Source organism: Miniopterus schreibersii (genome assembly GCF_964146895.1).
Source record: "Miniopterus schreibersii genome assembly, chromosome: 4".
NCBI lineage: Eukaryota > Metazoa > Chordata > Mammalia > Chiroptera > Miniopteridae > Miniopterus > Miniopterus schreibersii.
Window position 1 is genome coordinate 95,308,355 of NC_138105.1, and position 21,979 is coordinate 95,330,333.

The following is a 21,979-nucleotide window of genomic DNA, read 5'->3' on the forward strand; positions in this document are numbered from 1 at the left end:
ATGATGAGAGAGTCATAATCAGATGCCTCCTGACTGGGGATGGAGCCCGCAACCCTGGCACGTGCCCTGACTGGGAATGGAAATCGAACCTCGATCGCCTGGTTCCTAGGTCGACGCTCAACTGCTGAGCCACGCCCGGCTGGGCAAACCTCCATTTTTAATAAGAAATGAACCAAGTATCTGAATGACCACAACAAGTATTCTATTTGTCGATTTAAAGTGCAGCCTTATAAATACACTGCAGTCTTACATTGAAATTATGTCACAGAGGTGACTGATGAAGGGACTTGCCTTTGACACCATCTAACTGGCTCTCTTGAAAAGTTTAAATATATATTTTCTGATTTCAAAAATTACATGTGATTTTTGATTTAAGAAAGATTCCTATGTCAGAGGTAGCTACTGTTAACATTTTGTTTTATTTCCTTTCAGTAAATAAAGGGTTGCACTAAAGTGATTAACTCTAAAGTTGCCATACAGTATGGACCTTCAAAGAACATTACAGCAAAGTTCCATGTTGGTAGCTATGCAGAGAGGCATAAAAAGAGAATTGGAGGATCCCAGCTGCATGGCTCAGTGGTAGAGCATCAACCCATGAACCAGGAGGTCAGAGTTCAATTCCAGATCAGGACACATGCTGGGGTTTCAGGCTCTATCCACATTGGGGGCGTGCAGGAGGCAGCCGACCAATGACTCTCTCATCAATGATGTTTCTATCTCTCTCTCCCTCTCCCTTCTTCTCTCTGAGATCAATAAATACATATTTTTTATAAAAGAGAGAGAGAACTTGGGGGCAATATTGCAATTGGAATTCCTTACCTCCTTCCCTCGGAGTCCAGTTCCCAACATGTAAACTTGGCTTTCCTCCAGGTAACGGATCTGGATGTTGTAAACCTTATCTTTGTATAACACCATGAGGACGTACGGATTGGTTACTGTTTTCTTCGAGCTGTCTCTAACCAGAAAAGTGCCATCCTAAAAGGAAAAATGCTTGTAATGATGGGAGCCATAAAAGCCAACACTTCTGTTGCCTATAAAAGAAGTGAACAAGTCTCTAGGGATCTGGAAAGCTATCAGTCACAAGTCAATGGACATTCAATTCCCCAAACAGCTAAAATCCCATGTGTCATGGATTTCCTGGTTATCAAAAAGGAGGCAGCAGAAAGATCATCAGAGAAATTTCCAAGTCGACCTCTAGAGTCTCTTGATGAAAAGGAATCCCCTTTTCAGAAATAAAACAAATAGTAGGTGGCTGAGTGGATAAAGGGCCAGATAAAATAAGGACTTGATTGGGTAACTAGGGATATATCTTCCTACTCCTGGGCGCTAATTTTCTAGCCCCTTTTTCCACAGTCAAAGTCAGAAAACACCCAAATGCCTATGAGATTCATGCACTTTTGTAAACCTTGTGATCTCCAGGTGAAGTGTTTCATACCTTAGCAAAACTGAATGTGGACCGTCTGTATTTTTTTCTGATATTTACTAAAATAGTGTTGTGATTCATCCTACACTTCAAATTTTTATTCCGTAAGTTATTACTATATAATATTAATACTGTAAAGATCTGATATTAAAATAGAATTAAGTAGAAAGGACGAACTTAAACTACTCTCTCTTTGTGTATTGAATCAGGATGGCTTTAAATAGCCATCGATCTGCATTAATAGCTTCCCTTTGTTCTTTTCATTCCAAGTTAATGAGTAAATTTCGGCTAGAACATCTCTTTTGAAAAATACACGGAGGGACCAGTGATTCAGAGCCTGGGCTTCACTTTAGAATGATCTGGAGAGTTTTGAAGTCTCCCAGAGCCCACAGCGTCCTCACTAAGTCAATTAGAACCTCTCCAGGTGAGATCCAGCAATCAGAATTTTTAAAAAACTCCCAGGTGATTTAAAGGTGCAGTTAAGGTTGAGAACCACTGTTGTAGACTCGAGACGTGAAAGATGAAGGGTCTTCGCTTTCTCCTCTCTGACATAATAGGTTTAAGGTCAAGGTTCATTTATTTCTAGGGGAAAGGGCAAAAAGTTGCTGCTGTCTCTCTGGATATGACCTCTTCACATCGATGTGAATGGCAACTGAGTATTAAGGGGAAGATGGAACGGGTAAGATGTTGGAAATTTGGGGGAGAGTATTCTTTTGACACTGTATAATTCCTATGACAAGACAGGCCTTTTTGGTGATAAAATCTGCAATTCTGCCAGCCAAAATTGATATTAAAATCAGCGATTCTGCCAGCCAAATGGCTGCCTTAATTTGACTTTTTCCCAGGGCCCTTGCTCCCACTGCTGGTGGGTGTGAAGGTGGCACTAATGGGTACCCTCGGTAACAGCATGAACCCAGCAGAACTCCTAGCCCACAGCTGGTACTCAGTAAAAGCCAGTTCCCTTTTCTCATCTGTTAATATTTATAACTACTTCAAAATAGACTTGAGCACAGTACCTGGTTTATCCTTCTAAGAGCAGCTTCTGCCTCCGGCCGGGTAACATAAGAAACGTACCAATCTTGGTTTAATGAATTCTGAAAATGTAAATTTTTTAAAACGGAATAAATTTTGCAGTTACTTGTGTGAGTAAAAATAAAAGCCTCCAAGTGATCATTTCCATAAATCACCACCTCAATTCCATGAAGTCTGGAACATTTGTTTTCCTGATTTGAATATAGGGTCATTCAGATGGGGCTAAGTAGAAGAGCCTTCGTGTGAATGCTTCTTATCCTGATGCTGGTTTGGAAGGTAGCCTGCCTTATGTAATGGAGCCTCCAATCAAATAATTTCTTCAGTTTAATATAATAATATACTTAATGAAAAGACTGAATTAACAAGCAGTTAAGGGACTGACTCAAGGTCATAAGCCAGAAAGCAGGTAAAATCAGGATTATGTTACTCGTTGAAGGCACAACACACATTCGCCACTGGAGAGGTCCGTGAGAGCACCAAGGAAAAAGAACATATTTTTCACCTGGACCCTCCCTTTTAATTATTTTCACTTAAAAAAAATTAAGGCCAATAGAAGATAAAAGTACAAAAGAATATTCAATGGGAGTTTACGATGATTCATTTGCTGGGGGAAAATTAAATTAAATGAAAGCACATGTGCTATTACCTCTTCTTCGCCCGGGGATGGCCAAGGTTTGCTTGGGACTGGCAGGGAGAAGTTCCTGCCTTCCGCTCTGGGAGGCGGTCTGCTGCCAGGACCTTCAGAGTATAGCGTTTTGAAGTTAACTTACTGTAAGCCCTCACTTCTGTCATAACACATTTCCCCCCAAAATGCCCTTGCAATTGTTTCCATCGATTAACATTTCAAGAGGCCATAGCTCCAAGAATATTTGGACCTGTTCAAAACCACAAGGGCTGCTCACGCATTGTTCTGTAGCCATGTCACTGAGGTTTTAAGAGCAATACCACAAATTCGAGTAGTTCCTTCAATGTGTGTGTTACAGAATATACAGTGACTAGCTCTATTGGTGAAAAAGTCACAGTCACTTTAATGTGATCATCAGAAACAATATTCAAGAGACAGGTCTTTCATAGACTCCAGCACCCCCCAGGATGGATTCCCAACCACCGATGAGGTGACAAGGCAGGAATAAAGATAATTCTATTCTTACCTTGTTCACAAAAAGAAATGTCAGTTGCCCAAGACAAGGTGGAATTACCTTGAGAATGTTGTTAGCTTTTAGAAGCAGAGTTTGCTATCTGCTGTTCACTCACTGAACACCGGGAGGAGAGAGTATCTAAAATGCACGTCCTCACAGACCTACCGAACTGGAACCTTGGGGGTCGGTGCTCTGAATCTGTATTTTAAACATGCTCCTCAGTTTGTGGCTCAAGTACAGATTCCTAGTGGAAACTAACACTAGAGAAAGCCAAGCCCTATCCCGAGCACGGTATAAAAACAGCAGCTCAGATAGCTCTCTTTGGGGAGGTTAAGGCCAAGGCCACCTTCCCGAGGAAGAGTGTGTGTGTGTGTGTGCGTGTGTGATGTTTCGTGTGCTTCCCTACCATTCCAGCAGCCCTTGGCTCACTGCAGACACTGACTCAGCTGCTGGGGGAGGAGGTCAGATGCCTTTAGGAAACAACAGGACCTTTGCCAAGAGACTGTGGGTGGGGTTGGCAACCCGGCTGTGAAGGCCTGTGGCCTGCAGTGGCCCCTGGGTCCCAGATACAGACCTTGAGAGAAGGAGGGCGGCAGGGAGGCGCTCTGCGGGAAGCTGCTGCCACTGCGGAGACAGAGAGCGAGGTTTCAGTTGGGGCGAGGAGCCCGGCGGGAGGCTGCATTAGGGAAGCCCGGCTGGAAATGCTCCACCTCTCACTACCTACCGTCCCAAAGCCTCACAAGCTTCACAAACCGAGAAACAAAACAAGCAACGAGTGCGAAGGGCATTGAAAAGCCACTTTATGGAGTTGGCTGTAGTATGGGGCTTTTGAGTTTGGCGAGCGGCAGAAGTCCTCTGGGGAGAGGACCTGTCTCTGGTTAGGCAAACACAGCAATGGGCATGGCGTTGGGGAGGAGGGAACCCCCAGGGCCTAATGGACAAGGAGAGGGTGGGTGAGTGACAGAGACCAGCTGGAGTGACAGCAGATGGTAATGGCTTCGGGGGCCCCTAAATGCCATCTGCTCCATGCTGAGCCGCAGGGCCCCCACCCATCAGCCCAAACCTTCCGTTCAAGCCCGCTCCACTCAGCAGTCTCCTGCGAGCGGCACTGTGCAAGAATGAAGGCCAGGGCTGAGGCCCGGCGTGGGGTGAAGCGGCGTGGGAAATGGCACACGGGGCAGAGGAAGGAACAGCTAGAAGGGAGAGAAGCAGCAGCAGAAAATCAGAGCGAGAGCCACCCAAGGAAGCTGGAAACAACTGAGAATCCTTCCACATGCTTGGCAGGGGCGGAAGGGTCACGCTGGTGGTTGAGTTTCCTCTTGTATTTAGGGTGGGTCTGGGCCTCTCCCTTTGCATATTAAAGGAATGAGTAAGTCCAAAGGGCTGGAGGTCTTGGGGGTCACCAGGAGGCATCCTGTGGGCTTGTTGAGAGAGAAATGACCTGAGTTTTTTCCTGTTCATGCCTCTGGACAGCCTCGTCGTGGGCCCTGAGATATGCCACTGCTATTGGGACAAAGGACCTGCGGGGTAGAGCCTGTGCAGTGAACTCTTAGCATCTGCCAAGTGCAAGGTAGGTTTTCTCCATCTCCTAACCCAAGACGCAGGGTGAACTCTCAAGTACTTAAATAACTGGGTTTCTTGAATGGTTGTTTTAACTCACAAAGTGAAAATATGCCCCATTTCCTGCCAAAGAATCCATTCTTTGGGGCGACTGTGGGGCACTCTATTCTGTACCCATCTGACCCCAAGCACAGACTTAGAGGACACCAGTGGCTTAAGACACGTGGTTCTTTTGTGATTAGCTTGGTCAATGTCTGACCCTACTGGCTGCTTTCTTTCTTCTTCAACCTTCCTGACATTAGCTCGGTAGCCATGGAGCCAGATGTTAAGTTAGCTCTTAAGGACATTGCCACAAACCTCTCTGAGAATGCTCCGGACATGTGGGACGATGGGAGGGAGTGCTTGGGCGATGGCTTGGCAGATCTTGAAGGGAAAGTGTTGGAGCTCATGGCGAGCAGTGTTGGCTGAGGCAAAGGTCTTTGATGCACTGTGGGAAAGAAGAAAAACTAAAGCAGATTGTCAGGATCTAAGTGTCATAGGACATTCCAGAACTGCTCCTCCATTAGAAACAACTAGTCTAAAGAGAGATACAAAAAATCCAAAAAGGGTCAAATGTAATTAGGAGGTGGTAGGATGGAGCCCCACGTCCCAAGGCCTTTCTAGATGACTTTTCACCTTAGAAAGCATTTAAAATGCTGATAATCTATGTCATTCCCTGTAATACACATTTATTTTTTTCATTTTTGAAATGCTAACTTGGCAGAAAATTGTCAATTGGAAACCATATGAATTTCAGAAATGATTCACAAGTTTTGTTTTATGAAAGCCAGATTTTAAGCTCTCCCCTTCTTCTGTAGTTGATGACTCTTTTACCTGTATGCATGAGAGGGCATAAAAAATGTTTCTATCAAATCGTACATGCCATTTTTAATTTGCTATACTACTAAGTAATTTGCACTGATTCACATGAACTTAATAGTTCTCTTTGGTGGGCTGGCCAAACAATGCCATTTTATTATAGTTATGGAGTATACCAACTGATATATGTCTATTTAATACTAATTTAACAAATAGAATTGGCTTTATGGGGTTTTGGTACTAAATAGTTTCATTTGAATGCCTGAGCAGAAAGATGAAGGGGTGAGATATAAGTTGTAAGGAGATGAACATACCGTCATCTTCATCCTGCTAAAGGAAAGAAAACAAAGATATTAACCTGTCGTCAAAACACTATTCCTCAACCATCAAAATGTCCCTGTTTCGCTTTAGCAGTGTGCAGCTCCCTAATAAATATATTGTAGGAAGCAGTAGAACTCGCTGAGTGGTCTATGATTCCTTAATACAAACCAGCGTGGAGGACACTCTACCCTGAGTCTCTCCCTTGCTATGTGCCACCTGGTGACAGGACTGCTATTCACCCAGCTGCCTTGGGAGCTCTCAGAGGGGCAGGACCTACGCACACAGCCCGGTGGGCAGGCAGGACAGATGGAGGCCCCAAGAGGCACAGGATTGGGGAGCCCACTGTGTGCAGGCTTGGCTCTGGGGCTGGACCTCAAAGAAGGCAGGGACAGAGGGAGCCCCCACCTCCATGGAGCCCGCACTGGTTTTCCCTGTGCTAGGTGTTCACCGAGTGACATCGTGTACTTACATCGTCTCTTCTGTCTGGTCCCCACGCATGCCTGAAATGAATTAGGACCAAGAGAAAGAACTGAGTATGAAGAGTTTCAAAGAGCCGGCCTCAGAATATAGATTGTTTCACTTAATCTAATAATGAGAAATCAAACCCATTGAGCCATGATAAAGTGGGAAGCAAAGAAAAAACCCCAAGCCCAGCAGAAAGTCGAGGAGAGGCAGTGGGGGAGGTCTGGTGACTCAGTTCTTTCATTGGGAGCTGAGCTAGGCAGACCTTTATTCTGCTCAGCTGCTGGAGCAAGTAATTACAGACAAAAAAAGGGTTTAGTCAGCAAACTAACTCTTTAGTAGCTATTACATTCCATTGAATAGATGTTTAACCAAGCAAATGGGACTTTGCCCAGATGCGCGAGCTAGTCCAGCAGATTTGGTGACAGCTGCCTTAGAGCAATGGCAGGCGGCTGCACGCCTGGGCCCGCATCCTGTCCTTACAGAGAGGGATGCGGGGGGGACAGTGGGAGGCCTGGATGCCTCACACGCCATCTCACCCCGTGTTTATTTAAAATTCTGGTATTTTGCTTATCATGATATTTTTTGCATGCGTTTCAGTCTTTTAAAATATTCCATTAAAATGTTAACTCAATCACTGAGGCTTTTAGGTGTACCTAACCCTGGCCGGGATTGAATCCTCAAGCTGGCCAAGCCGGGGTCAGAGTTACAGCTTCGGATTATTCAGATTAACTGAAGACTTGGCTATGTCCTTAGTAAGTGGCGGGGTTAGGCCTGACCCCAAATGCATTTGTACCATTTGGTAGGTAGGCCCCCAAAACTTTCTAGCAAAGTGAGCAACCCTTGGGATTCTGCTGTTATGAACCAGGGTTGGAGGTGACCTACACACCTCCCTCAAGCATTTCCTCTTTGCCATCTGTATGGAAACTGAAATGCCAGGTCCAGCTCCCGTGCCCCGTGAGGGAAGCAAAATGCAGCACAAATGTGACTGGTTGAGGACAAGGTCTCCACAAATGGCACTCACACCCACACTCCCAATTAACCATCTCTCCGCTCCTTTCTTGGCCAGATGGCCATTTTCTTCTAATGGGACTTTACATTCAGCCTAAGGAGCCTGAACAGTCCTCCAGCCACGGTGGCAAACGAGCCACTCCTGCTGGGAATCGCCCAGGATTCCGGTTCCTACGTGAAGCTACCACTAGGCAGGTGCTTGGGGGCATCCACGCAATGGCAAGCTCAGGCAGCAGAGGACAGTTACTTTGGCATAGGTGGCTTCTTCCCTGGCAGGGGGCTACTTCTGTCGTGTCTCTCTGTGGTCGGTGGTAAAGGAGGCTTTTGTATCTTGGGTAAATGCTCCCCGTGAGGCCTGCAGGGTTGAGAGAAAGGATGCGTGAGATACAGACCAGAGCCCCAGGGAGACCAGTTCCCTCCCACAGACAAGGGAGCACTCACCTTCCTGTGGCGGGCGAGGGCTGCAAGACAGGAGGGAAGGCGTGTAAGATATGAGACACGACAGAAATGAAAGCAAACACAACCAGACAGGAAAAGAGCTCACCTTGTCAGAAAACACGGGTTTCTTTCCTGTAAATGACAAACAGCAGTCAGGCGCTGAGTTCTGGCCTTTAGCAGCTAAGCATCAGGCATTAAAACTCAGTTTGATGAAACTGAACCGAGTTCCCCTGGGGGCTGATTGTGTTTGAGCCATGAAGTACCATAGACTTGAGACCTGATTTTACAGGCCCAGAGAAACTGAGTGATTTGCCCAAGGTGACACAGCATTGTGCACATACAAATAGTATCCCGGATTCTGTGCTGCTTTTCCACAGGTCATTTCAGGTAACAGATGATAGAAAGGATTGGATGTCTTTGGGGGGTTCATCCCTCTTTGTTGGTCAAGAGGTCCTTGGCAAAGCCCAAGTTTATCTTTGTATCTGAAATAAACCCCTTCGCCACGAAGGGGTTAATTTTTTTCAAATCCTTTGGTACATTTGACATTACATAGAGTATTAATTACACTAAGTTGCTGGAAAAAAATTTAACTTGGGAAGAGGGTTTCAGAAGATTCTGCTAGTGGGCCGCAAGTCACTTTGTTTTGGTTTTGGTTTTGGTTGGCTGGTCTTTCTTTCTCTCCTTCCCTCCCTCCTTCCTTCCTCCCTCCTTCCTTCCTCCTTCCTTCCTCCTCCCACCTCCCTTCTTCCCTGCCTCCCTCCCTCCCTCTTTCCTTCTTTCCTCCCTCCCTCCCTCCCTCCCTCCCTCTTTCCTTCTTTCCTCCCTCCCTCCCTCTTTCCTTCTTTCCTCCCTCCCTCCCTCTTTCCTTCTTTCCTTCCTCCCTCCCTCCTTCCTTCCTCCTTCCTTCCTCCTTTCTTCCTCCTTCTTTCCTTCCCTCCTCCTTCCTTCCTTCTTCCTTCCCTCCTCCTTCCTTCCTTCCTTCCTTCCTTCCTTCCTTCCTTCCTTCCTCCCTCCCTCCCTCCCTCCCTCCCTCCCTCCCTCCCTCCTTCCTCCTTCCTCCTTCTTTCCTTCCTTCCTTCCTCCTTCTTTCCTTCCTTCCTTCCTCCTTCCTTCCTCCTTCTTTCCTTCCTTCCTTCCTTCCTTCCTTCCTCCCTCCCTCCCTCCCTCCCTCCCTCCCTCCCTCCTTCCTCCTTCCTCCTTCTTTCCTTCCTTCCTTCCTCCTTCTTTCCTTCCTTCCTTCCTCCTTCCTTCCTCCTTCTTTCCTTCCTTCCTTCCTCCTTCCTTCCTCCTTCTCTCCTTCCTCCTCCCTTCCTCCCTCCTTCCTTCCTTCCCTCCTTCCTTCCTCCTTCCTTCCTCCCTCCTTCCTCCTTCCTTCCTCCTTCCTCCCTCCTCCCTCCCTCCTTCCTCCTTCCTTCCTCCCTCCTCCCTCCCTCCTTCTCTCCTCCTTCCTTCCTCCTCCTACCTCCCTTCTTCCCTGCCTCCCTCCCTCCCTCCCTCCCTCCCTCTTTCCTTCTTTCCTCCCTCCCTCCCTCTTTCCTTCTTTCCTTCCTCCCTCCCTCCTTCCTTCCTCCTTCCTTCCTCCTTTCTTCCTCCTTCTTTCCTTCCCTCCTCCTTCCTTCCTTCTTCCTTCCCTCCTCCTTCCTTCCTTCCTTCCTTCCTTCCTTCCTTCCTTCCTTCCTTCCTTCTTCCTTCCCTCCTCCTTCCTTCCTTCCTTCCTTCCTTCCTTCCTTCTTTCCTTCCTTCCTTCCTCCTTCCTTCCTCCTTCTTTCCTTCTTTCCTTCCTTCCTTCCTTCCTTCCTTCCTTCCTTCCTCCTTCCTTCCTCCTTCTTTCCTTCCTTCCTTCCTTCCTTCCTCCCTCCCTCCCTCCCTCCCTCCCTCCCTCCTTCCTCCTTCCTCCTTCTTTCCTTCCTTCCTTCCTCCTTCTTTCCTTCCTTCCTTCCTCCTTCCTCCCTCCTTCTTTCCTTCCTTCCTTCCTTCCTTCCTTCCTCCCTCCCTCCCTCCCTCCCTCCCTCCCTCCCTCCTTCCTCCTTCTTTCCTTCCTTCCTTCCTCCTTCTTTCCTTCCTTCCTTCCTCCTTCTTTCCTTCCTTCCTTCCTTCCTTCCTTCCTTCCTTCCTTCCTTCCTTCCTTCCTTCCTCCCTCCCTCCCTCCCTCCCTCCCTCCCTCTCTCCTTCCTTCCTCCTTCCTCCTTCTTTCCTTCCTTCCTTCCTCCTTCTTTCCTTCCTCCTTCCTCCTTCCTTCCTCCTTCTCTCCTTCCTCCTTCTCTCCTTCCTCCTCCCTTCCTCCCTCCTTCCTTCCTTCCCTCCTTCCTTCCTCCTTCCTTCCTCCCTCCTTCCTCCTTCCTTCCTCCTTCCTCCCTCCTCCCTCCCTCCTTCCTCCTTCCTTCCTCCCTCCTTCTCTCCTCCTTCCTTCCTCCTTCTTTCCTTCCTTCCTTCCTCCTTCTTTCCTTCCTTCCTCCTTCCTTCCTCCCTCCTCCCTCCCTCCTTCCCTCCTCCTTCCTTCCTCCTTCTTTCCTTCCTTCCTTCCTCATTCCTTCCTCCTTCCTTCCTCCTCCCTCCCTTCTCCCTTCTTCCTTCCCTCCCTCCCTCCCTCCTTCCATCTTCCCTCCCTCCTTCCTTCCCTGCTTCTTTCCTTCCTCCCTCCCTCCCTCCCTCCTTCCTTCTTCCCTCCCTCCCCCCCTCCCTCCCCCTTCTCCCTCCCTTGCTTTCTTGCTTTCACTTTTCCTCTTGGAGCAGATGACATGCAGGCTCCCCTGATCAAATATCAGATGCACCTGAGAACTCTGCATTGCAAAGTTACTCAAGCCATTTCTTTTTCATTCTGTCTCAAGTCCCCTAGGGTGGATATGTCCTATGTCTTCAGTGTATTACAAGTATTACTTAACTGGATTCAAGCAGGTCTGGAAGCAAATCCTATATGACCCTGAACAAGTTATTTAAGGCCTTGGAGTCTCGGTTTCCTCTCCTGTAAAATGGGCTTGTGGGTGAAGACTGCACAGGTTTGCTGCAAGAATCGGGCGACGCCTCACATGGAGGCCCGGCCCGCGGCCGTGTGAGAGAGCTCGCTCCTTCGCCTCCCTCCCGCCCCCTGGCGGCTACCACCCTGCAGTGAATGACGAAATGTCCACCTGGAGGTGATTTATTTTCTAAAGACTGAGGACACGCCAGGCTCAGAGTAGGGCTTAAGAATCGTGTCCCACTGGGAAGAACCCACTGCCTAGTGGGAGAGGGTCATGGTAGTGTAAAAATTTGATCATTCATAAAACTGGTTTGGAATGAAAACCCTATCTTAAAGGGATGACCAGAAAACTTAGATTTGTATATTTAGGCCTGAATAGATTTTCTCTTTTAAAAATCCACTGATTTATGCAAATTCTCTGGGCATATTAGGAGTCTCCTGTGAGGAGTCTGAGCTTTGTAAGAGGTTAGCTCTCCCAAAACATCATGGACGAGGGAGTACCTTTGAGGGAAGAGCTGGTATTGTCAATAAAGGTCACCAAAGGAAAATAAAATATTTTAAAAGGTTGGCTTTAGCTTAGAAGGTGACTGAGGATTTGATGTCAGTATTCCAGTTTTTCGAAGCTTCAGCTCACAGTAGTAAGCAGGCTGGAGCCTGAGGTCAGACGTCTGTCTTCCTTTTCATGTAATTTGCACGACCCCCTGCGTGGGCCTTTCTAAAGGGAAACAGGGACACAGCCCTGCGTGCGTGACTCAGCAGAGCCTTGAAGCCCTGTCAGGAAAACAGCAGCAAACTGCAGCCTCAAAGCCGAGAACCGACAGAAGAGGAGACTGAGGCCACGGAAGGTTAACGCCTTTCTCAGAGTGCAGCTAAGGAAGGGCTGGGCTTGCAGACTCCTTATCCCTCCAGGGGGCTCCTTCCCCAGGACCCTCTAGTCCACAGGAGGAAAATCCAGTGTCTTCAATGGCAGGAGGCTGTGGTGGGAACAAGCACCCACTCTGAAGTCAGAAAGACATGAGTTTCAATCCTGTACCTACTTACACAGATTTGGGGAGATGACTCAACCTCTCTGAGCCGTTTCATCACCTGCAAAGTGGGAATAGTAACGCACCCCTGTGCTGGATTGGCGTGAGGGTCAGAGATAATATAGGTAAAGCATTTTGGTGGGTAGTTCACTGGGCCCATAGTAGGTGCTCAGTAAATGGTAGCTTAGTTTTAGAATTGAACTGAAAATAGCTTCACGTGGAGGTAGCTGCAATCCAAGAATACTCTAGGTCAATTCTGGGGAAAAGGACCGCCGGATACCCACAGTCCGGTCAGCTGCACACGCACAATAACAAAGTAACCCTGCCATTTGGGTAGCACATTGGAGTTTTATAAAGCATTTTCTCCTCCTGGAACACCCACCTTACAAGTAAGGAGAAAGTTCTGAAAAAGCAAGGTCCCTATGGCCAGTGAGCTGCTGAATAGCAACCAAGGTGGCTGAAGGCAGGTCTCCCAAACCTCTTGCCCCTCAGCCCAGGCCCTCCAGGTGCGCCACGATGCCACCTGCATTGCCTTCGGGAGGACAGTGAGAGGTGTGGACACAGATGGCCCCGTGGAGAAGCAGGCCCAGCCCAGGGCTAAGGGCAGGAGCTCTGCATCAGGCAGACCTGGGTTTGGGTCTCTACGTGGTAGCTGAGTGATCTTGGGAAGTTACCTCTTCATGCCTCTGTTTCCTCATCTGTAAAATGAGGGTGTTTCTAACGCCCCCACTTTGCAGTGCTGTGGTGTTAGTTAGATGAGACGGTGTGTGCGAAAAGCATGCAGTAAGCACTCTATAAACGTTGGCCATTGCTATTCTGCATCAAAGACGAACGATACCAACCTAGTGTGAAGGGCTCTCTGTCAAATGGAGCCAACGAGCGATCGAGGGGAGGCTTTGTGCTTCTATCTATCGAAGGAGCAGGGACTGGAAGGGAAAATACTGAAGTCAATTGAAAGAAGACTGTGCTTGGCTGGGGGTGGGGCGCTGTGGGCCAGAGAAAGTGGTACTTACTCTTTGCTGTTTTGGGGGTTCTGCTTCTGCTGGGCTCTTCGTGGTTAGGCTGGGGTGTGGGGAGTGGCTGCTTGGAGAAAAACAAGTGTTAGGAAGTATTTACAACATATCAGCAGGTCCCGGTGTCTTCATCTCCCAAACACATCTGAATCTGTTCACTTTTCTCTATTTCCATAGCTGTTAGAGTGCTCAGGTAATGCATGAAGAGAACACATTTCCAGCTACTGACTCCTGATCCTGAACTTCTTGGGGTCTCTCTGGGTGCTCGATTGGGCCCCCAGGACCTGGGCCTGTGAGCTTGGAGAGAGAGGAAAGGGAGTTGCTGCCTCTCTTTCTTCCTGGGTTCACTGGGTTCATCATAAACCTTAGTCTCCGGGTGTTTGCCCGCGGAATTTCCGGCATTGGCCAGCAGGTGGCACACGTCTTTTTTTGCAGGAGAGCAAAGGTGACTTGGCACCTGGAATACCAGGAGGTGCCATTGACTCAACTCAGTTCTCTTAGAGTGTATTTTACAGTTTCCACTTATTTCAAAAGTGGGAGACTTTTTATTATACAATTAGTTTACATTGTTTATGGTAAAAAAGAAAATACAAATAAGCATTATGACACGAATAAAAATCACTATTATTTCCCCTCCCCCCAAAAACACAACACTCTGAGTACTTGGGTTTGCATTTTCCCAGCCTACATATAATCCTGTCTTACTGGTTAGAATTAGATAAACATGTTTATCATCTTGTTTTCTCTCTGGCAGAGGAAATCTTTGGAGGGGACAAAAAATTGCCAGGATAGAGTGGGGAGGCCTACCGTGTGGCTCCGGCCGGCTGGTGGGGGAGGGAGGACAGCCATCGGTCTCTGGGGGGGCACGGGCGGCTGCTGTGGGGATTTCCCCGAGAGGGGCCGGTCTGGAAAACACAAGCACATTGAAATGAAAGGAGAAATGCTAAGCCGAGGCAAGTGTGGGCCATGCTCAGGGGTTTCCAGGAGCAGATCGTGCACCCAGTTCCATGCACCTCGGGGCTCCAGGGGCCCTGGATCCCACAGACTGCCCCCAGCACCAGCACCAGCCTCAGCGGTGGCAGGGACGTGTCATACCTGGGTTACAAGCGGTGGGGAATCAGACACACATACACACACGAGCATGGCCAGCTGCCTGGGCAGGGTCAAACTGGCACACACGAGCTAGCCCAGCTGCCTGGGCAGGGTTGAACTGGCACTCACGGCTCCTGGAGATCCTGCTCTGCATTCTCCTTCCCCTCACCAATGCTCTGGGCTGTTCTGCCCCCTCCTACTTCCTCCTTTTACTCATCTCTTCCCTTAAAGGGAGGAGCTGGTTCAGCTCCTGCTACCAAATCACAGACTCTTTGGTTAACTAGGACTTGCCCTGGGCAGCAACTCACATTCTTCTGTTCATTACAGAAGTATCCCTGAGGCAGGTGTTCAGGCTGACTGTGGCTCCACCCCTTTGACAAGGAAAGGCCTGGCCAGGACTGCAAGTGCTGGCCTCCTTACATTTTGTGCCCTAGGGGTCTCTCTCGCCTCACCCTAGTCCCAGCCCCCGAGAGGTACTACCTGTCTATGGAGGATGGGGCTTAGAATGTAGGCAACCCAGGTCTAACCTCATGCCACTCCGCCCACACTGGCCGCCTTTCAGCTCCTCTGATACCCCATTCTCCTGCCAACCTCAGGACCTTTGCACGGCCTTTCTACTGCTTAAAATGCTCTTCCTTTCCCTCATCTACTCTAGCCCCGCCCCTACTCATCCTTTAGCATTCAGCTTAAACATCACATCCTCAGGGAATCAAGCCCAGACTAGGCATACACCCCAGTCTCATCTCCCACACTTGTCTTCCTGAGTATATATCATGTTTTAATTCAACATAACTCATTCACTTGATGTTGTCTCACCCACTGGACTATGAATTATTTAGGGTGAGGACTGTCTTGTTCACTCTGTATGTTCATAATCGACACATCCGAGGTACTCAACAACTTAGTTATCTGTTTTGTCTCTGGGCTTCAGTTTCCCTAGATATAAAAAAAGACTTGGTAGTTGGTGCCCTATCACACAGAGTAATTAAAAACACAAAATAAAATGTTGACACAGAGTTTATGAAAGGGCTTTAAAATCGCAAAGTGTTGTATAGCTAAAGGATTCGTGGTGTTAATTTTTTGTGATACTGATCATCAACTTTCAGGCTTACTCCTTGGCATCCTGTTAAGCGAGTGTGCACGTGCCTGTTTTCTGTCACCACCCCTACTGAATGTAAGCCCCATGAGGAGCGGGCTAGTCTTATTTCCTGATAACCTCAACTTTCAGCATTTAGAAGGATGCCCGGCTCTTAGTAGGAGATCAGTGATGTTTGTTGAATGAATGAATGAATGATAAATGGGCTGACAGAAGTAGAGAGACAATGAAAATTTTAAATACTGTTTAAAATGATTTGATGTTCTGCTCAAGCTCTACTCAATGTGGTTATGTTCATTCTGACAGTCTGTGGGTAGTTGTGCCACATAACTATGAGTTGGTCAAAAACGGGAAGAAACAGGAAAGTCTTCCTGAGCACCTAAGGAACACACAAAGTGAGTTATTGCTGCCAAGTACCCTCAAGAGGCAGTTCAATGCTGGTATTGGCCATCTCAGGCAGTGGTTCATCTGCAATATTAGTAGTCCTCACAGCAAACCCATGCGGATGTACTATTATCCCATCTTGCAGCTGAGGAAACTGAGGCCCAGAGAGGTGGAGTCAGTTGCCCAAAGCTGGCGTCAGCACGTAAAGCCTGCTGCTATGTGAGCATCGGCCTCCCGTGTATAGCCGGGGGCTGGGGGCTAGGGGCCGGGGGCCGGGGGCCAGGGGCCGGGACTGGGGCCGAGGCCGGGGCCGGGCCCTTACCGATGTACATGGAGTTGCAGTTGGAGAACGGCTTGGCGGGCAGGATGGAGTTCTGCAGCGCTTCCTCATCATTGGAGGGGGGTGGCTCATAGTCAGCATCGTCTTCCAAGGGCGCCTCGTCGCCCTCATTGGGGGACTCGTAGTCACCGTCATCCTCCCCATCCTGATCGTCATTGGGACTTTCATAGTCATCTTCTTCCTGCCAGCAGAGACAGGGACAAGGACAGGGACAGGGACAGGGCAGTTGGTCGAGGCTCCTCGGCATCAACGTGCCTGTGTCTACTCTCCCTCTGCCCACCTTCAAGGTGGCACTTGCTTGGGAACAAGCAGCACCAAGATGGTCATGCCCACTTTACAGATGAGAACACTGAGGATGGGGATGACAGTCTCACAGTTCCAGCAAGTTGTGACCTTGGGACCTTCGTCAAGATCTGTTTATGGGGCCTAAGGGGCAGGGGTGTGCAGAGCTCATTAGAATCTCAACGGGATCACTGTGACCCCTCAAATATAAAACCCAACTGGATGGGTCTTGTCAGGGCTAAAGGTCGATGCTGAAATCTAATTCCCACTGTTTCCCCAGGCCCAGGGGGGCTTGTGTGCGTGAGACAAGCGACTTCGATGCAGGGGAGGGGCTGGGGGGCCCCCGCTGCGGTGGGAATGGTGGGTAAGTGCGGTCTGCAGGTTGTGACCCACAGGCCCAGCACCTGATGCGCCGGAGGAGCAGAGGCGGGTGGGTGAGCCAGGCCACGCGGGTGGCCACCGGGTAGGCGCCCTCTGGCCTTCGCCAGCCCGCTTTCTGACCCATGGTGGGTAAACTGTCTTGCGAGGGGCCTGGCTCCTTACTACAAGGCACCCCGGGCACCGCCGGGGAGCAGCCCCCCAGACTTACAAAGGACGACCAGCCGCCGTTGTCTTCCATGTGGCTTTCTGTGGGGGAGATGCCACCATTAGTACCCAGGAAGCCCTAGAAAGCAAGGAAAGCAGCCCTCCTGCCGGGCGCCTCCCGCGTCACTGCTGCTGCAGCCCCGTCCTACCTCCTGCAGCCCCGAGGGTCAGCTCTAGACCGTCTCCCCGAGGGGCTCGCTCGACCGCACGGCAGAGCGGGGCTTACCCTCCCCACGTATGAGTCACAAGAGCGCCTCAAAGTTCGTGTGATGTAACAGCTGAAAAACTGCCTTAAGACTCAGAGCATGGGGCTGGCTCCACTCGGGTGCTCAGCCAAAGTCTGGGCTCTTCCATCCCCCAGCCCCTGCCCAGAGCTCCTCACTGTGTTCCCGCTGGGCAAGGGCCATAAGCCACGTGCTTGCATGGTGACATCTCTCCTCCCCTCAGTCGGGACCCAAGCCCTTTTCTGGGTAAGAACTGCTGACAGGCAAATGAATAAGGCCACCTGTGTGCCACCCAAGGAGCCCTAGGAACCAGCAGATGAACTGAAGTACCTGCCCCCTTCTGAAGCTGTCACTGTCACCCCTAGACCCTTACCTGTTTCTTCAGGAAACCGATGGACCTGGGGCCTGCAAAGGCAAACAGCGTCGCATTAATGGCCTTACTCACTTCAGGGGGCTCCCTCTTCCCTCAAACCTCCCCCAGTGGAGAGGATGCCTCACCACCCAGGACTCATGTCCTTGTTGCTTGGCAACTAGGGCCAGACTGCCCCAAATACTAGAAACCACCAAAGCTACTGGTGGTGGCGCTGGCAGCTGTGACTGCCTTGCTGTCCAGTCCTAGACCCAGGAGCGGGGGCAGTGTAGGGAGAGGGAACAGCCCCCTCCTGGGCACCAGCTTCGAGGCCCCGGGACTGAAGGGACACTGATGGAAAACTGGGCCGAACCGGTTCCGCACCACCCGTTTGAGGCCCAAAGGGTCTGCAAAGCCCTTGCGGCTCGCTGTCTACACGGGCCAGGCCGCTCACCTGCGCGGCGCGAAAATGCTCCTCCTCTCCTCGTTCTTGTTGATTTCTTGACTCAGCTTACTGAGGATCCTGCGAGTTGAAGGGACAGGTAAGGCAGGCGGCAGGGCCATCGGGCCCCACCTTCCCGCTGACACCTGCCCTTCCTTGACCCATTTGACCTTAGGCAGGCTCCTGGGCCAACCTACACCGGCCCCCTCCTCTGGCCTCCAGCCAGTCCGGGGTGGGGGGGTCCTCTGCTCCTCACTTCCCCCCAGAACTTGTCACCGTCATGCCCCTGCCAGCCGTGCTCCTGCCCAGGAAGCCCGCGGTGTCTGGCTCAGCCTCCTCAGTCTAGCCCCGGGCCCTCCATGAGGACTTGTGGGTTCACACCCGGCCCCCCCTTCTCTAGCATCCTGCCGCCGTGTGGTGTGGAGACCACCCTGTATTGTGTCGGGCTGGCATCCCTGGGGCTGAGGCGCCCTGACTCGGGTTGGAGCCTTGCAGTGATGTCTGGCTTCCAGGACTCCTCCAGTCACCCCTAAGAATCAACTGCTCGCTGCCTAACGCCTGACAGGAGCTCCGGGGGCCGTTCCCTAGCCTGCGTCTCCCTCCAGGCTCCCCTGCCTGCCTCCTCCTCAGTGACATGGGTCCTTATAAAAACCAGAAGTGTTCTCAGTCAAGGAACAGGCTACGGGGTGGGAGACTCCCTCGGTCACCCATGCTCTGAGGCCAGCCGTGGCCAGGACCCTTGGAGGTACTCCTCGATTCTGGGTGCTGTGACCTAGCAAATCCCCACACGCCAGGCCAGGGAGGGACCTCTCCCTCCGGCAGGACCGCACCACAAGCAGGCCCTAAAATAGGCGCCTGTTCCTGGGCTGTCTCGAACCCTCAGGACACGGGACGGCAGCCTCCCTTAGTTCCCACTGCTGAGACCAAGGGAGTGAACAGGCTGTTTCCTAGGGCTTTGGGGCGGCGGAGAGGAGCCTCAGAGATGATCTGGTCTAATGTCATTTTACAGATGCCCAGATAAAGAAAGGGATGGGCCCACCTGTGGGTTAAGTGACAAAGGGCACCCCTTTCCCCACAACACAGAAGCTGGGCTCCCCAATTTCCAGGCCAGCACACTTCACACACCACACCCTGTGTTCGTGCCCATTTGCAGTGAGCACTATGAGCCGTGCCCATCTGAGCATGACCAGGATCGACATGCCCTCTGCTGAGTGTCTCAGGGGAGCGAGCCTGGCCCAGGACACAATTGCCGGTTTAGAAAGGCAGCCCCCTTAGCACCCACCGCTTCCTGCTTCCCTCGTGGCCATGGCCGTCCCAGACCCCAGACCCCCGCTTCAAGCTCCCAAGCCCTCCTCCCTCATTAGATTGACAGCTAAACTAATTGTGATCAAGGCAGTGGGGACTTAAGAGGACCGGGGAGAGAGGGCAGTGTTTAATCTCCAGTCACGTCATCGCTGGAATTTCACATTCACTGACTTCCCAGAAGGGGAGGTACTTAAAACCAGCTGGGGCTTCCCAGTGGCCTCTGACTGTCACCTGTGATATGTGTCACCTGTGACATGGTTCATTTCCTTTCAGTGATTGCTTTGAGAAGCTAAGGGGAGCCCTGTCCTCCCTCCTCTGACTGGGGGATTCCTACAGACGGGAGGCTTGTTGGTGTCCTGTCAGGTTGGAGGTAGGGGCTGCTGCAGACACTACCGGTCCCCCCTTCATTCAACCATGTGCCACCCCTTCCAAGTGCCAGGAATGCAGCTGGGCGCTCAAGGCACCTCAGTGCACAAAACAGAGCTCCCTGCTCTTCAGGAGCATCACACGGGTGAAGAGAGACTAACAACACACAAGGAACATTTAAGGAAGTGAAATTCTAGATAAGACCTGTGTATACAAACAGGCCATGGTGGGGAAGGGGAGGGGAGTAGGGGAGGGGACAGGTGCCTGGGAGGGTGCTTTGCAGCTGAGAAGGAGCAGGCCTCGCCCGAGGTGACCTTTCAGCAGTGACCTGAAGCAGGTGGGGCCGGCCTGCACCTCACCGCCCCCAGCCCACAGACCCTGGCTGGGCCCCAATGTGGCTTTGATCCTGGAGGCACCTCGTGCTCTCCGAGGTATCACTTCTTACCAGTATCTTCAGCAGCCAGGCTAGAGGCTAAGGAAGGAAATGCCAAACCACAGGCCCCAGCAGAAGACAAGCAAAGAGCTGAGAAAGCAGAGTAGGGCCTGCCGCCCTGGTTTGCAGCAAAACTTGGGCTCCTAGGGTTCCCCTCCTTCGGCAGGCCTCAGAGGACACCTTCCTAGCCAGCTGGGACCGTGCTGGGGTGCGAGGGGACAGGGTGGCCAGGCTGGGGGACAGGGCAGGAAGGCGGTGGCTTCCTCTGTGTGCAAACCTTGTAAGTTGTCCTCCACTCCCACACCCCCAGAGGACCAAGTGACAGTGAGTGGCCGGAGGTGACTCATTCCCCCTCCTTCCCACAAACCTCAGGCCTCACTCAGAACCAGGGACCGAGGTGGAGGGGGCTAGACAGCCTGTAGACTAGTTCTCTCTGCTTTGCCTCATGTTAGGGATTAACTGGTTCAGGAAGAGGGGCTGAACCCTCCAACAGGAAGCTAGGCCATTGCAGTGGGTGGAACCCTGCCGTGACCAGTTCCAGCCCAGTCGCACCCCAGTTTGCTGCATGGTGGGGGCCAGTCTGATTTCTCCATCAGTCAGAGGCTTCTCCTGGTGGTGTTAGAAGCACAGAGGGCCAGTCTACACCCAGAGCCTACCCTATGACCTCAGGCAAGGCCTTGGCCCTCCCTATGGAGTTAAATATAAAACTTATAATATGGTTTTTAAAAATAACCTCCCAATGGGCATCGGCAGACTTCAACATGTAATCTGCCATTTTATCCAGCTCCTGCTCAGCTGTGCTTGGTTTTGAGCAAGGCCCTCTATGCGGAGGCTCCATTTTCCTATTTCAAAGCCGGCCCCCATTACAGAATTCAGGAGCCTCTGGGAAAAACTGTGTCCTGAGAGACTGACCACATCTGCAGACAGAGGAAGCCTCCTCACCAGAATCCACATTCTGACAAAACCTGCTTAATACTGATTCTTTTCATCTTGGGACAGGAAATAGAGTCAGGGGACTGTAATCTGGTTTCGGTCTGTTGCACATAAACACAGCATCTTCTTCACAGTCCTTTCGGGTAGTAATCGTGGGAAATGAATCTACATACAAGGGATTCAAATGACTAAGTACTGACTATGGATATGTGCCAAGGACACCAGCAGGCAGCTTCTGTGGGCTGCCCCCCTGCAGATGAGGAAGCGGAGGCCCAGGGTCCACAGCTGGGAGGAGGCAGAGCCCGCTGCGGAACCTGGCTCTCCCTTGCTCCAAAGCCCAGGCCTTTTTTTTCTTTCACCCTCCCCCTTTACCAGCGTAGAATAATTAGTACAAATGTGATATTGTGTTCATGGGGAGTGTGCATAAAATAATTAGAATAGCTAACCCTTCTCTGTGCATTTTATAATTTCCCCATTATTTCCTACTGACCCTTTGAGGTAGGCTCTCGCCACACTCATTCCTCTCCTTTGGACTTTAATTCCACATCTGTTAGGCTACTGGAAGTTTCCTGCAGTTCCCTGATGCTCTTTTCATTGTTTTATTTTAATAAATAAATGTGTTTTCATCACTTATTTTAATAAAACAATGTGTTTCATTTTGGGTAGTTTCTATTGCTGTGTCTTCATGTTTACTAATATTTTCTTCTTTGGTGTCTAATCTGCTATTAATCCCAAGCAATGAATTTCTCATCCCAGACATTATAGTTTTTATCTCTAGAAGGTTCTGTGTGGGTCCTTTTGTATTTCTCATGCCTCAACTTAACTTTCTGAATATATGGACTACAGTTATACTGCCCTTGTCTGCCAATTCTACTATCTGTGTCGGTTATGGGTCAGTTTTGATACAATG

At 50.3% G+C, this 21,979-nt stretch overlaps 1 protein-coding gene across 1 annotated transcript in view; it reads right to left on the minus strand.

Moving 5' to 3' along the window:
* The window catches only part of LCP2 (lymphocyte cytosolic protein 2), a 35,001-nt gene that overhangs the window by 2,203 nt on the left and 10,819 nt on the right, over positions 1-21,979 (minus strand). Inside the window, exons 4-20 of the mRNA XM_081135756.1 lie at positions 18,045-18,113; positions 17,615-17,646; positions 17,022-17,059; positions 16,133-16,331; positions 14,046-14,143; positions 13,239-13,305; positions 13,068-13,151; positions 8,351-8,376; positions 8,248-8,267; positions 8,054-8,161; positions 6,803-6,833; positions 6,327-6,342; positions 5,512-5,641; positions 4,169-4,218; positions 3,102-3,193; positions 2,440-2,517; positions 820-975 (exon numbers count right to left, since the gene is read on the minus strand). Coding sequence (XP_080991882.1) covers positions 820-975; positions 2,440-2,517; positions 3,102-3,193; positions 4,169-4,218; positions 5,512-5,641; positions 6,327-6,342; positions 6,803-6,833; positions 8,054-8,161; positions 8,248-8,267; positions 8,351-8,376; positions 13,068-13,151; positions 13,239-13,305; positions 14,046-14,143; positions 16,133-16,331; positions 17,022-17,059; positions 17,615-17,646; positions 18,045-18,113 — 1,294 coding nt within the window. The remainder of the gene's footprint in view (positions 1-819; positions 976-2,439; positions 2,518-3,101; positions 3,194-4,168; positions 4,219-5,511; positions 5,642-6,326; positions 6,343-6,802; positions 6,834-8,053; positions 8,162-8,247; positions 8,268-8,350; positions 8,377-13,067; positions 13,152-13,238; positions 13,306-14,045; positions 14,144-16,132; positions 16,332-17,021; positions 17,060-17,614; positions 17,647-18,044; positions 18,114-21,979) is intronic.